The sequence below is a fragment of the Diospyros lotus genome, chromosome 14 (genome assembly GCF_014633365.1).
Source record: "Diospyros lotus cultivar Yz01 chromosome 14, ASM1463336v1, whole genome shotgun sequence".
Taxonomy (NCBI): Eukaryota; Viridiplantae; Streptophyta; class Magnoliopsida; order Ericales; family Ebenaceae; genus Diospyros; species Diospyros lotus.
Window position 1 is genome coordinate 4,346,488 of NC_068351.1, and position 19,430 is coordinate 4,365,917.

General features: G+C 38.0%; 2 protein-coding genes across 4 annotated transcripts; both read left to right on the top strand.

Moving 5' to 3' along the window:
• Positions 1–269: 269 nt before the first annotated feature.
• LOC127789865 (splicing factor U2af small subunit B-like) lies at positions 270–14,252 on the top strand. Of its 3 annotated transcripts, none has more exons than XM_052318915.1 (6): positions 270–641; positions 7,091–7,177; positions 7,262–7,343; positions 12,295–12,421; positions 12,510–12,942; positions 13,889–14,252. In XM_052318915.1, exons 1-5 carry the CDS (start codon positions 405–407, stop codon positions 12,922–12,924), a joined length of 948 nt encoding a protein of 315 aa, XP_052174875.1. In that variant the 5' UTR covers positions 270–404; the 3' UTR covers positions 12,925–12,942; positions 13,889–14,252. The 3 variants fall into 3 exon arrangements, with proteins under 3 accessions (XP_052174875.1, XP_052174874.1, XP_052174873.1); XM_052318914.1 differs by having other exon boundaries at positions 271–641; positions 13,078–14,252; XM_052318913.1 differs by having other exon boundaries at positions 271–641; positions 12,510–14,252.
• Positions 14,253–14,388: 136 nt separating this feature from the next.
• LOC127789866 (uncharacterized protein PHLOEM PROTEIN 2-LIKE A4-like) lies at positions 14,389–15,567 on the top strand. Its single transcript, XM_052318917.1, has 3 exons — positions 14,389–14,575; positions 14,654–14,775; positions 14,896–15,567. The coding sequence occupies exons 1-3, from the start codon at positions 14,528–14,530 to the stop codon at positions 15,329–15,331; spliced, it is 606 nt and encodes a 201-aa protein (XP_052174877.1). The 5' UTR covers positions 14,389–14,527; the 3' UTR covers positions 15,332–15,567.
• Positions 15,568–19,430: the final 3,863 nt, after the last annotated feature.

Sequence of the window (19,430 nt, forward strand, 5' to 3'; positions counted from 1 at the left end):
ATAAAAAAATGTAAAAATATAATAATAAAAATATAAATTTTGAACAAAAAAAACAAGCGATGAACCAAATAGTTTGACGAGTCATGAGAGAAACGAAGGTTCAGTTTGGATGCGTCTGCAGGTAAAGGTTGGTCTTCATATCCAATTTGTCCAGTTACTTTATTAATAAATAAATAAATGTTAGACGTACAGTTCGGGTCGGATCCATACTGAAACCGGGAGAAGTCCAGCTCTGGTTCCTCTTTCAAGTTACAATATGATTTAGCTTGTACGGCCCAAGTGAGCCAACCTTCTTGACGTTTAAAGTTGAAACTGCGAGCTCCCAAAACGTAAACCCTAGACCTAGATCACCAACACACAGAGCGAGCGAGAGAGAAGAGGCGTGTATTCAATTGGGAGGCGGGATGGCGGAGCACTTGGCTTCGATCTTTGGAACCGAGAAGGATAGAGTAAATTGCCCATTCTACTTCAAGATCGGGGCCTGCCGGCACGGCGATCGATGCTCACGGCTCCACACCAAGCCAAGCATCAGCCCAACGCTGCTCCTCTCCAACATGTATCAGCGTCCTGACATGATCACTCCCGGCGTCGACGCGCAGGGGCAGCCTCTTGATCCTCGGAAAATGCAACACCACTTCGAGGTCTCTCTTCCCCTCTCTCTTTTCATACACATCCCTATTAAGTATCTTTCTATGCATATAATTGTAATCATGTGATAAAAGTTAGATTTCGTACATCATGCATTTGGTGCGCTATTGATGTCTGGTACTAGTTGATGCTGCCTTACTACTGTATATATGGTTAAAGATCCGAAAATGAAAATAACAATGTCGAGGTGAAAACGGAGGTGCAGCAGTGAATTTATAACATGATAATAGCAGCAAGAGTAGGGGAGCACATGAAGAAGTTTATTTATAATTGAAAGAAGCAGCAGCAACAGAGAGAATGGTAGCCAACAACAGCAGAACAACAAAACTTCTATAATATAGACCTTACAAAACCTTTATAACAAGTAATTGCCATTGCCTTAAATTATCGTAACCCCATCCATGTTAGTAACAACCTGAGCTTGAATGTCATATAAATAAGCCTTCAGAACATCTAAAAATAAGAAGTGAAATGTCAGGACCCAAGGTATAGTAGTAATAGATAATAGATGTATTCCTTTGTTGTATCTGTTATTAGTTTGGATTGAACCAGTTGTACTTAGAAGTAGCTCGCAGCTGTACCTAGAAGGCAGCAACCTTTAGTTATAATTGGTTTGGATATTTGACAACCCTATTGGGGCTCACTGCTATCTAGATCAATATATATGATTGATCCAGCATAATCCATGGGTATAAATGAATACATTTGAAACTTTTCTGATTTTCCTCCTCCAAATTCTCTCCCTCACTCTCTCTCTCTCTCTCGATCTTTCTCTCCCTCACTTCTTGTTCTTCTGATTCTCCCTATTCTTCTTCTAAATTCCCCCCTCATTCTTCCAATTTTCAATTCAACCATAGGTACATGACAAATTGGTATCAAAGCATCATTCCTCGACAGTTTTCTTGTTGATTAATTTTTGACATAAATCGACGACTGCTGTCCAACGCAAGGAGGATTGATTCTCGGAATTTGTAGATGACTACGTGTTATGATTAGGAGCTCTTTTGATAACTCAAACAATAATTCTTACTGCCAATTCTCTCAACTCCTCACCCGAAATCAAAACCAAACAACAGAAATAAGATTGAAATTTAAAGAACAGAATTTAAAGGAATGAAAACAGAAATGAAACAATCAAACCACAAGAAGAGACAAGCGATATATCCTGGTTTGGATTGCAATGATTGCAATCCTACATCCAGCCTTCAAACACCCACCAAGAACAACCTTCTTTATTACCATGAATGATCAGTACAACAACTTGAGTAATTTCTCCTATTGTCGAGTACATCCAACACTCATTCTCCAATATTACAAAGCTATCTTGCTAACTAGCCTTTCTCTCGGAATGAATATCCACTTGATACAATAGAATAAGAAAAATCCCTCTCTCTCTGCTACCCCTTTCCCTCTATTTATAGAATAGGGCGGACATCCCAATGAAGACTTTAGATAATTACAATTTAACCCCACAACTTTCACTAATTTCACATGGGATATAATTTCCTATCTAAATCTTCAATAGTCACTTATTCACACTGCCTTTATTGATCTACTATGGCTGACTTTATCCTATACTCAAGACAACAACATAACACTACGAAAACCAGAAGTAGCGATAAAATTGATCAAACAACTAAGTCGATCAATTACAGTGGGTGTGAGCTTCAGGTGGAGTGAACTGAATTTAGGCGAATTCAATTCTAGTTATTCGAACGGAGGATTGGCTCTTGGCTTGAGAAATCCGAAAGTGTGGTTCGATCAAGGAAGGCGAGTAACTCAGGCGATTTCCGATCACCTCACAATAGGCGATTCCAGTGGTGGATTTTGGCGTGATTAAGGTATAGATTGTGAAGGCGATGAAAGTGACCTTGGTTGTGGAAGGTTCAATTGTTGAAGGCAGAGCAACATGTTGATTTGTTGCTATTTTTCCCAGCCATTGCAGTTGCGATTCCAAATTTGAAGGCAAATCAAAGTGTTGCAGTTGAAGCAGATGGGTGATTCATAGCCGCAATGTAGCGAAGTTAATTCCACAGGCGATTTTGGAGATTTAGTGTGACTAATTCAACAAAGTCAATTGAATTCTCGAAAGATTGCAGTAGAGCTGATGACTCTCTGCGGATTGGATCGAATCGTTTGCTGCTCGAAGTAGAAGGGTGAAGCGCATTCGGCGGATTTGGAAGCCGTTTCATAAACTACTGCAGCGATTGGCGGTCTGTGTTCAAATTTTGCAGGAGAATTTAACTTCATTGATTCAGACGGAGGAAGCATTGGAAACGAGTTTATAGGCATCTGCAATGATCGCTTCTCAATTTTGGCAGATAATAGCAGTTGTTTGATCCTCAATAGAATTATCGAGAGCTATTCCTCGGTCGTCAATTCCATTAGCTATTTGAATTCTAATGGTGGATGACATCAGGATGAAGCTAAGGGAATCTCAATTGTAGCAAGTGATGGCAACGATGACGGAGAGGCAGATCCATGTTGGATCTGTAGAATTGACGGTGGATAGGAAGCTAGACAGTGTTGTGGTTTGTTGCGAGAGGAGATCAATCACAGGCGTGAAATTATGGATGAATTCAAAAATTGGATGATGGACTAGTGCATGATAATGTTTGAAGTTTGAATCAGTTTAGACTACCTGTTTGTTTGCTTTCTAGAGAATATTTTGATCCAATTATTATAGAGAAGCTACCAGATCCTACGATTGATCCTTACTCTCCTCGAGGAACTGGGTTAGATCTTGTAGTGAATCCTTACCTTACTCATCTATGGAACCAGAACTCTATTGACAAATCTCAGAATCCAATGCAAGGAGACAAAATAGTTGTTTCGAAATGGGATGTTGGAATGTCTAGGGCAGAAAATGATAATAAGAAGGACGTGGTTAAAGAAGCATTATCACCTCAGGAGTTCCCTAAAATGCAACAGTCTAAGGAAGGGTCAAAATTGTGGGAAAGTGATTCATTGCGTACTTCCGATCTTGAGTAGAAGAAGTATTCTGATTTAGGCCGCCGTAATGACAAGAAGGACGACTGTAATGTCAGAGATGATATTGGTGATGCAATGCACTCTTCAAAGGGAAACTATAGTGATCAGGTTATTAGGACAACATATCCAAAGGAACCATCTGATCCTGTTGAAAGAAAAGTTCATGTAGAGGGATATTTCGACAAACAGAAAGAAGAAGGTGTGGCTGAATTATTTGCATGGAATCAGGAAGTTCCGATTGAGAAATCAGTCAATATGAAGGAAGATGGCGCCAGAGTCCTTCCACAGGGTTCTGGTTTACAGGAATTTGAGGAACAAATTAAAGTGAACTTGTCAATGATAACTCAGGACTCCGAAGATGAAAAGAAAGTGGATAAAGAGATTGGTGTAAACCACATTTTATAAGGGCAGGAGGCTGATGATTCGGTTGAATAACAGGCTATAAATTAGTCTGGGGATGGGAACTGCTATGAAGATGGTTTTTATGCAGCTGATATTCTGGTCAAGGATATTGTTTCATTGGATAATCCGATTATAAATCATGCTTGGGATGAAGATCGTGATGGAGGCTTGGTTTCAGCCATTGAGGAACCTGTGGAACTTTCTTATCACTTCCTATGCAATCAGTATGTCTGGACAGGAAGGGCAAAGAAATTTGAGTCCTTTACTATTGCTGGAAATGGTATGTTTGGAGGTATATCCTTAGCTGACTTATCTTCCAATGTTGTGAAGGTGTGTGGACTTGATAAGGAAGTATGGGGACAACATGTAATCGGAGGACAACTACAGAAAAGAATGGAAACAGGCATTACTGCTGGAAACAAGGTCTTGCATGAGTTAGACCATTCAAATTTTCAAGGAAGGTTATGGTACTTTGTGCCAGTTAAGCAAAACACTGTTTTGGAGATGACGAAAAGTATGGTTTCAACAAATAAATCTATATCAAGGTTTTAGCTAAGGAAAACAGCTAGAGGAGCCAGAAGTTCTGCTGCAGAGGACAAAGCTCCTGCTGTTGTGTTTGTTCTCATTCCAGCTGACCAATTAGGATTTTTGTCTATGGTGATGAAGGATGGAGTGATGACTAGAATTGATATTGCAGCAACTCCTAGTTTTGTTGCTCCTAGACAGTTCTTGTTTGGGTATCTGAAGCAAGTCTACACTACTCAACCGTTGCGTCTGCAAGTTATTGCAGATATTTTTGCAGTAGAGAATGGCCTTTGGTTTGTCTGGAATACATTAACTACATCTATGGAGGCGTGTTTGCCATCCTTACTTATATTAGATGGTGATGAATTATTAAAGGAAGTCACATGCATAGTCATCCATTCCTCTGGACTTCAAACAGCCAACATCAAAGGAGCGATGATGGGGGAAATTGGTGTGAACAGCAGTCGGCAGGTTTCAGCTGTTTACTACGACAACTAGCTAGTGGTTGCTTCGGGTTTTGTTTCAGCCGATGAGTCCAAGAGAGCTATGGACAATGTGTTAGGCTTACAGAAGTTTTTCAAGATTGCGTCGTCCAAGCTGTGGAAGAGAAGGAAAAGCATATTGGAAGCTGTGGAGGCGTGGCATTTCTTGGGGACAAGAAATGTTTTAAGGCGGGGGGGAATGTCAGGACCCAAGGGTATAGTAGTAATAAATAATAGATGTATTCCTTTGTTGTATCTGCTATTAGTTTGGATTGAACCAATTGTACTTAAAAGTAGCTTGCAGTTGTACCTAGAAGGCAACAGCCTTTAGTTATAATTGGTTTGAATATTTGGCAACCCTATTGGCGCCAAATCACTGCTATCTGGATCGGTATATATGACTGATTCAGCATAATCCATGGGTATGAATGAATACATTTGAAACTTTTTTTGATTTCTCTCCTCCAAATTCTCTCCCTCTCTCTCTATCTCTCTCTCGATCTTTCTTTCCCTCATTTCCTGTTCTTCTGATTCTCCCTATTCTTTTTCTAAATTTCCCCCTCATTCTTCCAATTTCCAATTCAAAACCTAGGTAAGCCCTAGGTACATGACATGAAACACTATGATTAGAATATACTATTAAAAATATTGATTTCTGTAACAAGTTAAGATGACCTTGCATCAACTAGGTTGCATCATGTTCCTACAAACATTTAGCTAGTCAGGCATGCACGCACACATGCACCCACACACATTCTTACATACACATATGCAGATAAAGATATCTATTCACATAAATCTGTATGTATATAGAGTGTCCAGGGACACATTGTGTGCCTGGGTCTCCCTCTTCTCTTATTTTTCTTCCCCTCCATCGATGAACTGAACTTGAATCTATCTAACGTAGTTATCATGAAAGGAAGGGGCACTGTTACTTTTGCATGAACATTCATGTTAAAAACTAGGTGATTAAGCTGTTAATAACTAAGTGCTGTATGGGTAAAGCTATCAATTAAGAAAGTAATGCTGTTCCAAGAAAATAGAAAGAGTAAGCTATTGTACCCTATTTACACATTATTATGGATATGCACGTACATATTGCAGGTATGCCTAAAATTATTTGCTAGATATAAATTTATATTTTGTACACATGCCTATAACTACCTGTTATATATGTGATATCTGTATGCACTTAAAAAATGCATATACATTTGTACGTATATATGCACATTAATGTCTATGTCAAATGTAAAAATAATGTTATGTATGTGATATATACCAGATGTAAGAATATTTTGTATGTATGCCTACAATTACCTGTTATACATGTGACATCTGTATGGACCTAAAAATGCGTACCCATTGGTACATATATATTCACATAAATGTCTGTCCTAATGTACATGTATACATGTAGTAAAAATTTTCTTGTTGGTGGTATGTAGGTTTTCAGGTATGCTGTGCAGTGTGCAATTTGGCCTCTGGAAATGATCAAACTCTCCTTCTCTCTCATTGTTTTTTTTTTTCTCTGTAATCTTTTACTTTATAATTTCCCTTTTTATGTCTTATTTTAGATTCTATATCCAAGAATGTTGGTGCTCATTTTGTTCCAGAGTTTATTCTTAATGATTTGGATTTTGCATCACATTGATACAAATTAAATTGGAAGGAGAGATTGGTATTGACATTCTTGGTTCCACAGTTTTGGGCTCCTTTGCAATCAAACGTGTTTTAGATGTAGCCCAAGGTTTTGTTTGTGACTACCTATAGCAATGTGTGCTATTTGCTCAATTTTAATTTTTGTCTCTTGCTCAGTAGTTTCATTGGAAAATATGCTGTTATGACTTAATATTTATGTTGCTCTAGAAAATTGATGAATTGTCTTTTTATTATGAAGTGAGACTTAGGATGATGTTTACTTACTACAGATTGTATTCAGGCAATTGATTCATTTTACCATTGTTTTCACATTGCCATTGTCCTAAGTACCAAAAGAATGGTTTGCTCTTTGTTTGAATATGCTAAAGTTTTACTGGATGCAGGATTTTTACGAGGACTTGTTTGAGGAGCTGAGCAAATATGGAGAGATGGAGAGCTTGAACATCTGTGACAACTTGGCTGACCACATGGTATTTATTGTCTTTTGTTTTGATCTCAGTACCTGTTATTGCTGATGTTGTTATTCCTCTTAATTTTTCTATGGATTTATGCAGGTTGGTAATGTATACGTTCAGTTCAGAGAGGAAGAACATGCTGCAAACGCTCTGCAGAATCTGAGTGGGAGGTTTTATGCAGGCTAGATTATCATCCTCATATCATTATTAACTGATACTCTTAACATATATACACCTGCAGATATACACTTACTGCTCCCACTGGCTAATTTTGCATGTATAGATTCAGCTTTTCAGTGTTGGTTCTTTTCTAATATTACAGTTTTAACTTTTAACCAGGAGATAATGATTCATCGTAATGAATATTTGCTATCCTACACGGCATTCTAATATGGATGGGCTAATTGTAACACAATTAAATTTATAGGTTGCTTTAATATTGCATCATAAAGACTGTTAAGCATAGAATTCTGGACCTATATAATAGAAGTTTGGTTAGTTATTGAGAAGATTGAACTTCTTTTCATGATGTTAATTGGATGCAATAGTGGAAATACTTCAGGTTTTTCATTTTACAGTCTTATGAAAACTTGTTCAGATCATTTAGAGCGATATGTTGGATTGGAAGGTGTCGTGTACCTAGGAGTATAGGAGAGTCAATGCTGTAATAGGAATATAATAAGGAGGGGTAATCTTGTAATAGGTTTATAATAACTGTGAGGGTATATTTTTAGCAAGTGGTTAGGCTGTTAGAAGACAAAGATGCCTATACAAGGCTGTTGTTAGAGGTTTGTTTGCATGCTTGAATTGAAGAATGAATTTCAAACTCTATTCTCTCTTAATTCTCTCTCTCGGTTCTTCTTCTCTTTCCTCCTCATTTCTCTCTGTTTTAGTTCTATATCTCCCTCCCTTTCTGCTTTCTCTTCCCTAAATCCATCCAAATTCCTATCACAGCCCTAGCCAAACCCTAGGACTGTGACAATTGGTATCAGAGCAATCAATCATTGGCTGTGATTTCAATCAATTCTAGGTTGTGATCTTGGCAATTCTTATCAGAGACTCAAAGGCGAGCTAGGCTAATTTCCGATAGTCCGCGTTCAAATTTGCAATCAAAACAAGAAACGTTGTTGCAGTCGAACAAGGAAGGAGAAGTAGAGTTGTGATTGTGAATTCGATTCAAGCAAATTCTAGAGTTCCAACAATTCTAATTAATTCCAGTAAGTGATTCCGATGATTTTTTTTGGCTAAGGATCTGGAAGTTTTGTATCGGTGCGTGAGATCCAGATTGTGAAGACGTGCGATTGTGGCTAGTCCAGATTCTTGAGCGATTGATGATCAACGGCAATTGCGATCATAGGCGAACAATTGGCCGACTTGGAGTGTTGGACGGTGATTGGGTGAAGCGGACAATGATTAGTGTTGGAATCAAGACTCAACAGAATTGAAGACAACACAAGCCAGGAGAGATCGACGATGATACCGAGTTGAATTTGAAGTCCAAATCAAAGTGGCGGAGCAGGTATGGGATCGGAAACGGAGCGACATTGAAGGTGGAATAGCAGGGTGATTTCCTGCTGTTTTCCGAGTTGTTGTAATCGATCTAGAATGCGAGGAGAGTGAATCTCGGAGGCCAAATTAGGTTGTCAAAGGCAAGGTATAGAATCGTTGCCAGAGGCGTTGCGACAATTTCAACAAGACAGATCGATTGGGTCGGAAATCAGATAGCGATTATGATCATCGCGATAGGTCACAGTAGATCATCGGCGAATTCTGACTATTTCCGAACAAAACGAACTGGGCGATCTCAGCAGGGAGCTCTTTGTACAAATTTTGAAGGCGAAGAAGGTCTGGTGATTTTGATTGCGATTCCGACAATTTCTTAATGGTCAAGCTCGAATTTTGGAGGCGCAATGGAGCAGCTGGATTAGACGAGTATTGAAGGCAAAATTGGAGCTAATCTAGGTTCAATCACTGCAGTCCATTGGCCCAGGCTTCTTGGCTGTGATTCCGCTTCTTGGCTGTGATTCCGCCAACTCATAGAAGCCAATTCCAAAGTAAATTTTGCTTGTTCTGTGTCCGTTGACTTCACTTGCACCTGATTCAGACTTGACTATTGAAGAGCGATGGAAAAGAAGTTTGAGAATGAGATCAGCCAATTGGACAAGAGAACAAGAAGTGTTCTTACTTAGAAGTATCATTATAGCAAGGAATTCGGCAAGGAATTCGGCCGGATGCTATATGAACAATTGCAGGAGTTTGCAATGATACTTACTTAGAAGTATCATTATAGCTTCCCGGCATGATTCTTTAAGGATTATCATAAAATGGAGCAGCCGAAGGAGAAAGCAAGAAGTTGAGGAGCGGATTCACTACCCATTTCCAATGTGGAGTGGAAGAAGTGTACCGGTTCCAGCAGAATTATCAAGGAGGAATGCAACGTTAGTGATGATATTGGTGGTGAATGGCATTATCCAAAGGGAATCTGTGATGAACAGATTAATAGGGCAGCAAAGGCAAATGAACAAACTGAAATTGTTGAAAGAGAAGTTCATATAGAGGGAAATTCCAGCAAACACAAGGAAGGAGGAGTTGCTGAATTGTTTGTATGTAATCCGGAGATTCCGACTGAAACTTCAGCCAATATTAAGGGAGTTGGCACTGTAAATGAAGCGAGCAATTCAATGGAAACTCGGGATTTCGAAGATGAAAGAAGATTGGATAAGGAGATTGGTGTGAACCACGTTTTTCAAGGGTAGGATACTGATGACTCGGTTGAAAAACAGGCTATAAATCAGATTGGGAAAGGAAACTGCTATGAAGATGGCTTCCTTGCAACTGATATTCCAGCTAGGGTTATTGTCTCATTAGAAGATGTTGCTGATGTGGAGGAGAAAAATGTTGAGAGTGAGCTTCAGAAAAATTCCAATGAACGAGGCGAAGATGTGGCAGAATTACCAATAGGGGCAGATGGTTTAATTGTTGGGCAACCTCAATACAATGATAGGAATTATAGCATTGAGGCATCAAAGCCTGGTTATCATGACTCTGTTGAACCTCCTTCCTTATCTTGTCAGAAGCTTAGTGTGAAAATGGATGGAAGAATAGGAACAAAAGACAAAAATTCAGTTGTTTCATCAGCCCTAGAGAAACTGACATCAGTGGAATCCCAAATGGTGAAGTTCTTTAAACTTTCTGATCCAAGTAGCCATCCTATTGGTGTTGCTACGTCTCACTATGAGGAAGAGGAACCTTTTGAATCCCTTGAGGGAATTGAGGCACAAACTATTGGGAAACCTTCCCCTAATGGCGATGACTTACTATCGGGGGTGACTGATGGGGTTGACTATGTGCCCCAATCCAAGGCTGGAGATGATACTAAATATTTAGATTTTTTTGGCAGTGTTGGAGAATTGGACTTGGGGAAAGATAGCTTCCCTCCAGGACTAGGAGATACTAAAGTTTTTGGAGGATACCCTTATTGTCATTCTGGAGGATCTATTAGTTTGATTTATGGGGAACATCCTCATGGGAAACAACCATCTCGAACTCTATTCATAAGAAACATAAACAACAATGTTGAGGACTCTAAGCTTTGGTCTGCTATTCCATCAAGCACTTAGACTGAATCTGAAGTCATTGAGGTCCATCTGGTTGCCCCTATTGAAGTGCTGGTCCAAGTTATGCCGGTGACGATTCTTGGAATCCTAAGAACAAACAAGAAGAAGCCTAGAAGGAGAAAGAGGAAAAAAGAGATTGAACAGAAAATGAAGGTGGGAGTTGGATGAAGATAGAGAAGTGGCTCAACGATAATAAGTTTCTTGGAGATAAGAAACTTTAAGGTGGGGAAAATTGTCATGTACCTAGGAGTATAGGAGGGTCAATGCTGTAATAGGAATATAATAAATGGAGATAATCTTGTAATAGGTTTATAATAACTGTGAGGGTATATTTTTAGCAAGTGGTTAGGCTATTAGAAGACAAAGATGCCTATATAAGGCTGCTGTTAGGGGTTTGTTCGCATGCTTGAATTGAAGAATGAATTTCAAACTCTATTCTCTCTTAATTCTCTCTCTCGGTTCTTCTTCTCTTTCCTCTCCATTTCTCTCTGTTTCAGTTCTATATCTCCCTCCCTTTCTGCTTTCTCTTTCCTAAATCCATCCAAATTCCTATCGCAACCCTAGCCAAACCCTAGGGCTGTGACAGAAGGTTAATCAGAATCACTAAATAAAGTCTATAATCTCCTATCACTTTTGACGTGCCTACTCTTGTTCTGGGGAGGATCTTATTCAAATATTTTCCAGTCTTATTTTCTATATATTGGTACCATTTTAGGTAGATACCATTCCTTCCTCAAAGAAATGAGAACAACAGGCCAGAAATTGCATACTTTATCAGAAGCTTGTTTCTTGGTTCGAAAGAACTGGTGAGCTTATGGAAGTGAATTATTGGCCCATGTGAGAGATCCCCAACCCACACACACATTCACACGCACAAAACAAAGAATAAAAAACAAAGATCCTGTGGCACTTAACCCCTTCTGTTTATATAGCCCAACAAAGACTCCCACCTTTTTCATGAAAAGGTGATCATACTGGCATGTGACCTACTCCATGTACTCATGTCTCTATGTCATTGCCAATAAATATCCTTTTCTAGTTGACAATAGAAAAAACATGCCTAAAATACCCAGTTCACTGTGACAATCAATTATCAGTATATATACATCAAAGCATAGAAAAATTGCTCAAAAGAAAAGCATAGGAAAAAGGTCCAGCAGTCCAGGAAATAGAGAATCCAGTTATACCTTCTAACGGATGAATTACAAGTTTTCGCCTTGATTATCTTCTCAATGCTCTACAAACATCAAGTATATGCAGGCTTTGAGGTCATGTATCTCCTTTTGCACAGGGTTTTTCCCCTTTCTAGTGCCTTCCTTTTATAATACTTCTTAAGAAAAGAAAATTGACTAATAGCGAGCTTAGTTATTTTTCGAATCTAGGAATCAGGATATGTATTCTCATGATATATGGGTGGGTGAATGCAGTTTTAGCTGAAACTAAATTAAAACAACGATAAAGTAAAAATAATATTATTAATCATGGTGACTGACATCATTAACTCCAATATTTTAGGACGTCCTATCATTGTTGACTTCTCCCCAGTGACAGACTTCCGAGAAGCTACATGTAGGCAGTATGAGGAAAATGTATGCAATCGAGGTGGCTACTGCAATTTTATGCATCTGAAAAAGATTAGCAGGTGTGTTTCTTTGTTTTTCATGTTATTTGCCATTGTTTCATATTCTTCTGAGTTTGTTTGCAACTTATTCCTTTTCCCCTTCAATTAGAGAGTTGAGGCGGCAATTATTTGGAAGGGGTAGGCGAAGGCGTAGCCGTAGTCCACAACGGAATCGTAATTACGAGGAGCCATCACATGGGGGTCGTGGTTTTGGTAGGAGAGATGATGACCGTGATCACCGCCACCATGATAGGGGCAGGAAGCCTCGAAGCAGAAGCCCTGGCCAAAGAGGACGTGGTAGAAGTCCCAGGGAAAGGAGAAATAGGAGCCCAGTTAGGGAAAGCAGTGTTGAGAGAAGGGCAAAGATTGAGCAATGGAACAGGGAAAGGGAACAGGCGGAAGTCACTGTCAAGAATGGTAATGGTGACATTGATGATAACAAGAATGACATGGCACTGAATGGGGAACGGTATAGCAACCCTGATCAGGATTGGCTGCAGGCTGATGGAGGGTACAACTTTTGAGCCAAGTAGCAGTGTCTGGTTTGTACCCAAGATTTTCTTAATTGATTCAATAATCTTGCTCCTCGAATTTAAAACAAAATTTATTTGAATTGTTTTTAAAGGAAAGGTATAATTTTATAAAAGTTGGCTTACTGTCCATTTACCACTGTGCAGGTGGAGTACAGGTTCATTTTCATATGATTTTGAAAGTAAAAGCATTTTTTTCTTCCTTCCCTCCCCTCACCTGCAAAAAGAAGCTGGAAAGTGAATTTTAAAGGAAAGACCCAAAGGACCACCTTAGTACTTGAATCTCTATACTAAAACCATTTCAGTTCTTCAGTTTCTGTTTCCTTTGTTCATAAAGATGATTTTACATAATCTCTCAGTTAAGGCTTATTTAGATATTTTAGAATTTTTTATGGTATACCGTCCATGGTATAACCAAAATGCTTTTCCAGAAAAAGGATAAAAGTTTTACTTCTGGTGCAATATTGACATACAGCCATTTGCATTAATGCTAAATAGCATCTTCATTGAGACAAAATAGCTTCCAGAGCATAGTGGAAAGAACATTCATAAGTAAGTTGGGTAACTTTTTTTTTCCCCCTAATTTTGCATTTAGTAAACTTTCTTTTACAAATAAAGGACTCCTTGATTTCTCAAATTTGTATAGAGGGTTTTCTACCTGTCCAATCTGTTTAGCACATTTGACTTGCCTTCCAGCTATTTTACTCTCGAGATAGCAGATGGAAAGAATTCTCATGTTTTGGTATGATAATGTATCCCAAACATGGTGAGAGATGCAAATTTGAACAAAAGCAAGTATTATACAGGGATATTTCAGGCTGGATTATCTTCCTTTCATTATTTTACTTGCACAGAAGTTTGTGATCTTACAAATTTCACTAGTGTTGCAGGTTCAGGTATTCCTGCTTCCAGGACCGGGCCTCATCTTATGGCAGCTTACCGTGGTATTTGTATACAGGTTTACTGTCAGAGAGTTTACAGGAGTTAACATGTAAAAGCTGGAAGAACAAACTGAAGCAAATCTCAGCTGTCAAACCGATACCATTGGAGTTCATGTACCTGTGCAGGACTTGGTGTTAATGTTGGTCTGGTCTGTGCGTATATCTGCCTGAGAAGCAGTGCTTTTGTTTTTTGACACTATTTCCTCAATCATAGGCTTGATATTTGTTCAGTTTTACTTATCCTCCGGGAATAAACTCCTGTAAGCCGCAATGTGAAAACAATTATGTACCAGGGTTCAGTTTGTTTGCTTTATATACCATGCCCAGCCAAGCTTAAACAGTATCTAAACTAGATTTCTATCCAATTATTTTATTCTTTTATTTGTTCTTTGTTACCGTCAGTGATTAAGAAAGCAAGAAAATTCCTTGCTTCCAAGGAATGCTTCTTTTCGAACTGTTCACATGGTAGATGTGGCGCACGGCTTGATATTCTGGATTATTCTGTACTTAGAACACAATTAATCTCTGTCCATATTTGCCCAACACAGAAGGAAAAGGAGCGAGGTAGACCATATAAATGAATCTGTCTCCAGTTTGATTTAGTTCAGTGAGCCTGTAGGTTCTCAGGCTTGATCTGCATCTTTTGGATTCAACCTATGGCGAAAGATCACGGAAGCAGTAACGCGGACCCTCATTGGAAAGCTGTAAGATCTTCATCCTTTTTCGCCCTTCATCTGTTCTGGTTCTAAGCAGGGTTCTAAACCTAGATTTGATTGATACAGGAACCGTCTCACATAAAAGGTCCAGATTGCATCCCCGCCCGAGCGTTGAACATCGTGTGGGGGAGCCATACGCGTTACTGGGAGTGGATCAAAATGGAGGAAGGGGTAATGGGAAAAAGCCAGTAAGATCTTTGATCATCAATTCTCACCTAAATAGTAATATCATGACTTGTATGCTACTTGTATGAAGAGATTCAGAATTCCAGACAGCAAAATCATTTCGTGTCTCTTGTGACACTCAGGACGCCGGACTCCAAAGAAGCGGCTATGTTAATTCAAATTAACTGGCTCGCAGTCACGGGGAAGATTGACATGAAACGACTCGAGGCAGGCAAAACGTACACAGTATACTACATCGTCAAGTTCCAGGTCGATGCATTTGGGTGGCACTCTGTTCCGGTCCAGTTTATGGTCAGAGTAACCGGAAAGGAATACGCCCAGAAAAGCGCGAAACTGGAGCAGTACCAGGCAAAACCTGACGAGTGGCACGAGGTTCCCGGGGGAGAATTTACAGCACCGAGCGATGGCGAGGGAGCTGGAAGCGTCGAGTTTGGGATGTTCGAAGTAGACAGTGACTGGTGGAAGGGAGGCTTGGTTCTTGCTGGTGTTAAAATCAAGGAAAGTCCTGAGAAGAAAAGTGTTCAAATTCTAGCAGCTGCTTCATCTTTTGAACTTTGACTTGTTGAACCCGTGCCTGATCTTTGGAGAGATCCATAAACATCACTCGCTACTGTCTATGAGGAGAAGTAGAGGTTGAAATTTACGCTGTGACTTACAAGCTCTGTTAAACCCATATGTTGTTTGAAATTTCCTAGGTTGCAAAAACAAATGTTCTACATAATCATGGACTATATGAAATGAACGCAGTGTTTGGTTGATTAGAATATAGATTAATTTGTTAAGAAGCACAATTAGGAACTGGTGTCTTACTTTCTAGTGGGTGGTCCTTGTGGGATAAGATTTTGGCCGAGAGCAAAGATGCTTGTGGTGTATTCCTTGGCACTATTCTGCGTCGGGATGCTGCTTGTGGACATATAAGATATTTTCACAATTTTCTTATCATTTTCATTATTTCCCTACCATCCCCCACTGCCGGCCGGCACTTCTCCTTCAATTTGTTCAAACCTCACACCAATGGTAAGGCTTCTGGACGAGTGCAATTTTGTTCACCCCCGTTAAAGGGGGTGAACAAAATCGCACTCCTTCTGGACTCCCACCTAATAAGAAATTAGTATAAAATATCATTACTTGTATAAATTTAATGAGACCTTTGATTAGAGAGGAAAAGCTCCCTTTCATCTTATCTAGAAGGGAAGTCTACACTCCGCAAACTTCTCCAATGAAGTAAAGTTTTTACGAATTTATTTCTAATTTTTTGTGTCGTTAAAATAGATAATTTATTAAAGCAATGATTTGAATGGTTCCGAAAGTAATTTCATAATTATTTTACAAAATTGTTGATTATCATATATCATTAATTATTTAAGTAGTTTTTGATTATTGTTTACTTGTTAATATGATGAATTTTAAACAATGCTGCAAGTTCAAAGATCTTTATTTTCTATGGACAATATAGATGAGACGTTTTCTATTAAAGCACAAAAACTAGCTCTCATCTCGCCACGTTGCCATTCCTAATTTTAATGCCTGAGTAATCTTAGCATGTAAGAAAGAATTTCAAATTATTAAAGTGTTGCACCATCAAATTGGTTGTGCAACCAACCATTATAAGATATTGATTCTATAATGCAACAAAGATCCTCATATGAGTAAGCAGATTATTATTGCAACAAAACTTTGCCATTGTATCAATGCTAGATTATGACTGCTCAAGTGCTTGGTCCCATATTTTAACTTTTATTTATGGGCCCTCTCCTTTCAATGCTAGATGAAGTTGAACCAAGAAGATAAGCTAAAACCAATACACGTGGTCATTGAAATTTGGATCTTGTTTTTAGTATTTTTTGAGGTCACAAGTAATAGCGGAGTTAGGAGGCCCTTGAGTGGGGAACAGAAATTTTAAATTTATATATTAATTTTTTTTGACATTACTTATTATTTCTTATGTTTCTTATTTTAAAAAGATAAATATTAAGAGATATAATAATTTATATACATAATATCAATGATATCAAGAGAAAAGTACAATTTTAAAAGTTAAAAGGCCCACCCTCACATACATACACATAGTTCGACCCCTTGTCACGAGTTTAATGAGTTAGTAGATGATGTGATAGATAATCATTGGTCAAAATAAATATTAGATGTTAAATTTTATTAAATCTTAATAAATTTCTCAAACTTTTATATATATATATATATATTCGATGTAAGTTTTTGGTGGGTTGGTTGGTAATTGTGAACATTTTCTAAAGGGTTCTCCATATCGACCCTTACTCAAATGCATGCACAGACAAACAAAATGAGTAAAACAAGGTGGGGGGTGGGGACGATCATCAATGTCTCTCTAATCAATGCTCTGTATATCCTGTCCTTATCAATGCAGGGCATTGGCATCTCCTTGCCTTGGAAGTTGGGTTGGGTTGGTGTAGTGGCACTTTCAACTGCTTTTGGACTGACCTTTACTTTGTCCCCAGGAGGCAGGCTAAAGCAGAGAAATGCCCAATATGATTCCTTCATTGACAAGGCTTCCTTGCTTTACACTTCAACTTTGTCAATTGCAGTCACTTCATCTTATTAACATGATTTAGCCGTGGATATGAAGGTTCAATGGCACATTAAGCTCACCAATAGTTGTTATTATACATCCCCCCCCCCCCCCCCCCCCCCCCCCCCCCCCCCCCCCCCCTCTAAACTAGGCCCCAGAAAGTTTTTTCCTTTGATTGGTTTCAAGAGAGTTGAGCAATAGAATGAAAAGAAAATTATGAGAATCTAAACTAAAGTGAAATAAAATGTAAAATATATTTGTTTGGAAGAGTAAGGAATTAAAAATATTAAAAAAAAATGTTTCTTTTTCTCGAGTAGAACAATTTAAATGAATAAAATGTAAAAATCTTTTAGCATGAGCTTATTATATTAAAAGAAATTAAAAATAATATAAAAAAAATTTAAAACCCTTGCAAGGATGCAATGTCGGGTCATCCACGAGCGCCCACGTAGGCCAACCCAAAATGGCAGTGGGGCGGAGCTAGCACGCACCATGACGGACCACCCATCGGACTCAATTCAGTTCACATCCTTCCAAAATTATTAGGGTTTGAAGTTAGTAATAGATAACAGTGTTGATAAAATTGATGGCTCCATTCTAAGTTGACGAGAATTGCAAGGCCAATTACTATCTGTTTTTTTTTTATATATCTGTGTGTGCACTCTCTGGCTACTCCATGGTATTTAGAATACCCTAAAAATCGTGAGTTTGATGCGTGTTTTATATTAATTTTTTTTTGTCAAAACAAAAAGTAAGATCTAGTTTTTCAATAGATTCTCAAATGTTTAAATTAGAAAACGATACATTAATAATATAATAAATATATATTAAGTGTCGTATCTGAATTCTTAAATACTGTATCTTTATATAGACAATCTATGCAACCGATATAATTAATATAAAATAACATTACTAGTCGAATATAATTTTCACAATAAACTAAGGAAATCGATTATAGGTCCAAGTTTGGGCCCTAACCCACCATGACGCAAGTTTGGGTTGTCCGTTACGAGACCTTGAGGTAGACTTATTCTTTTGAACCCTCTGAATTTGGGCTGCTCTGGACTTTTTAAAGTGTTCATCTTCATAAGTCTCAAAAATTTTAATTGATTCTTAGGGTCCACATAGCACAACTCATATACGACCAACTGGGTAGATCATAATTTAATTGTATTAATTAATTTGTTATTAAAATATGTTGAAAAATATATAAATTGTAAATAAAAAATAGCACAAATGTTGACATGAATATATACACAACAGCGATCGACAATTTATATATACAAAAACTTGATATTTTTACAATAAAAATACAAGAGTTAATTATAGATTAGTTGTTTTATTTTATTAAAAAAATTTACAATAATTTATATAAAAATAACTTCTAAGGTCAAGTCGGGCCGGGCCGGGCCGGGCCGTGCCGGGCAACGCCTCTAGAGAGAATCCTGAAATCAATCTCCTTAACAAAAGGTGCAGATTCCAGTATGCAATTAGAATTGATTCTCGTAATACCAAGTTCTCAACGCAGGGAATTTTAAAAGGGATTCTCAATTAAAATTGTGAAAATATTTTTTATTTTTATATTTAATATTGAAATAGAAAAACAAAATTTGAGAACTCTAACAGAAAAATCGAAAATAATCTAAATGGACTATTTTTAGATAATTCAACCCTAGCCAAAATTAGTTTGCTTTTAGGTACATGAAAGATTCTTTTTTTTTACTTGAGTTAGACTCAAGTAACATATCGAGGCAAAAAGTGATCTATGTAAGTGGACCAAAGGTGACGGTGACCTAAGAATGTGAGGCATTCTAAATCTGAAAGTGACCTAAGAATGTATACATGTCGTGAATGTAGGTGATTACATAAAGAATTAACCATTGATAATCACGTACAATGTAATAAGAAAAGTTTGAATTTCGAACTCGTGAGTTGATCTTTTGCAAGAAAAAATATGGTGCGACTACCGAAAGACTACTTGGGAAAACTATTCTATTACTTAAATTAGACGCGAAAGAATAGCAAGAGAAGTTGAGATTATAATTGAGAATGTTTACCTAGGGAGGAGAGATCCTTCTTTATTTACAACAATTTAGAGATGGTCATTCA

Excerpts from the sequence above, each read along its gene's own strand:
- LOC127789865 (XM_052318915.1), top strand. The coding sequence starts at position 405 with ATGGCGGAGCACTTGGCTTCGATCTTTGGAACCGAGAAGGATAGAGTA. Across the intron at positions 7,344-12,294 it reads GAGTGGGAGGTTTTATGCAG|GACGTCCTATCATTGTTGAC; the intron begins GCTAGATTATCA and ends CCAATATTTTAG. Across the intron at positions 12,422-12,509 it reads CATCTGAAAAAGATTAGCAG|AGAGTTGAGGCGGCAATTAT; the intron begins GTGTGTTTCTTT and ends CCCTTCAATTAG.
- LOC127789866 (XM_052318917.1), top strand. The coding sequence starts at position 14,528 with ATGGCGAAAGATCACGGAAGCAGTAACGCGGACCCTCATTGGAAAGCT. Across the intron at positions 14,576-14,653 it reads CGGACCCTCATTGGAAAGCT|GAACCGTCTCACATAAAAGG; the intron begins GTAAGATCTTCA and ends TGATTGATACAG. Across the intron at positions 14,776-14,895 it reads GGGGTAATGGGAAAAAGCCA|GACGCCGGACTCCAAAGAAG; the intron begins GTAAGATCTTTG and ends TGTGACACTCAG.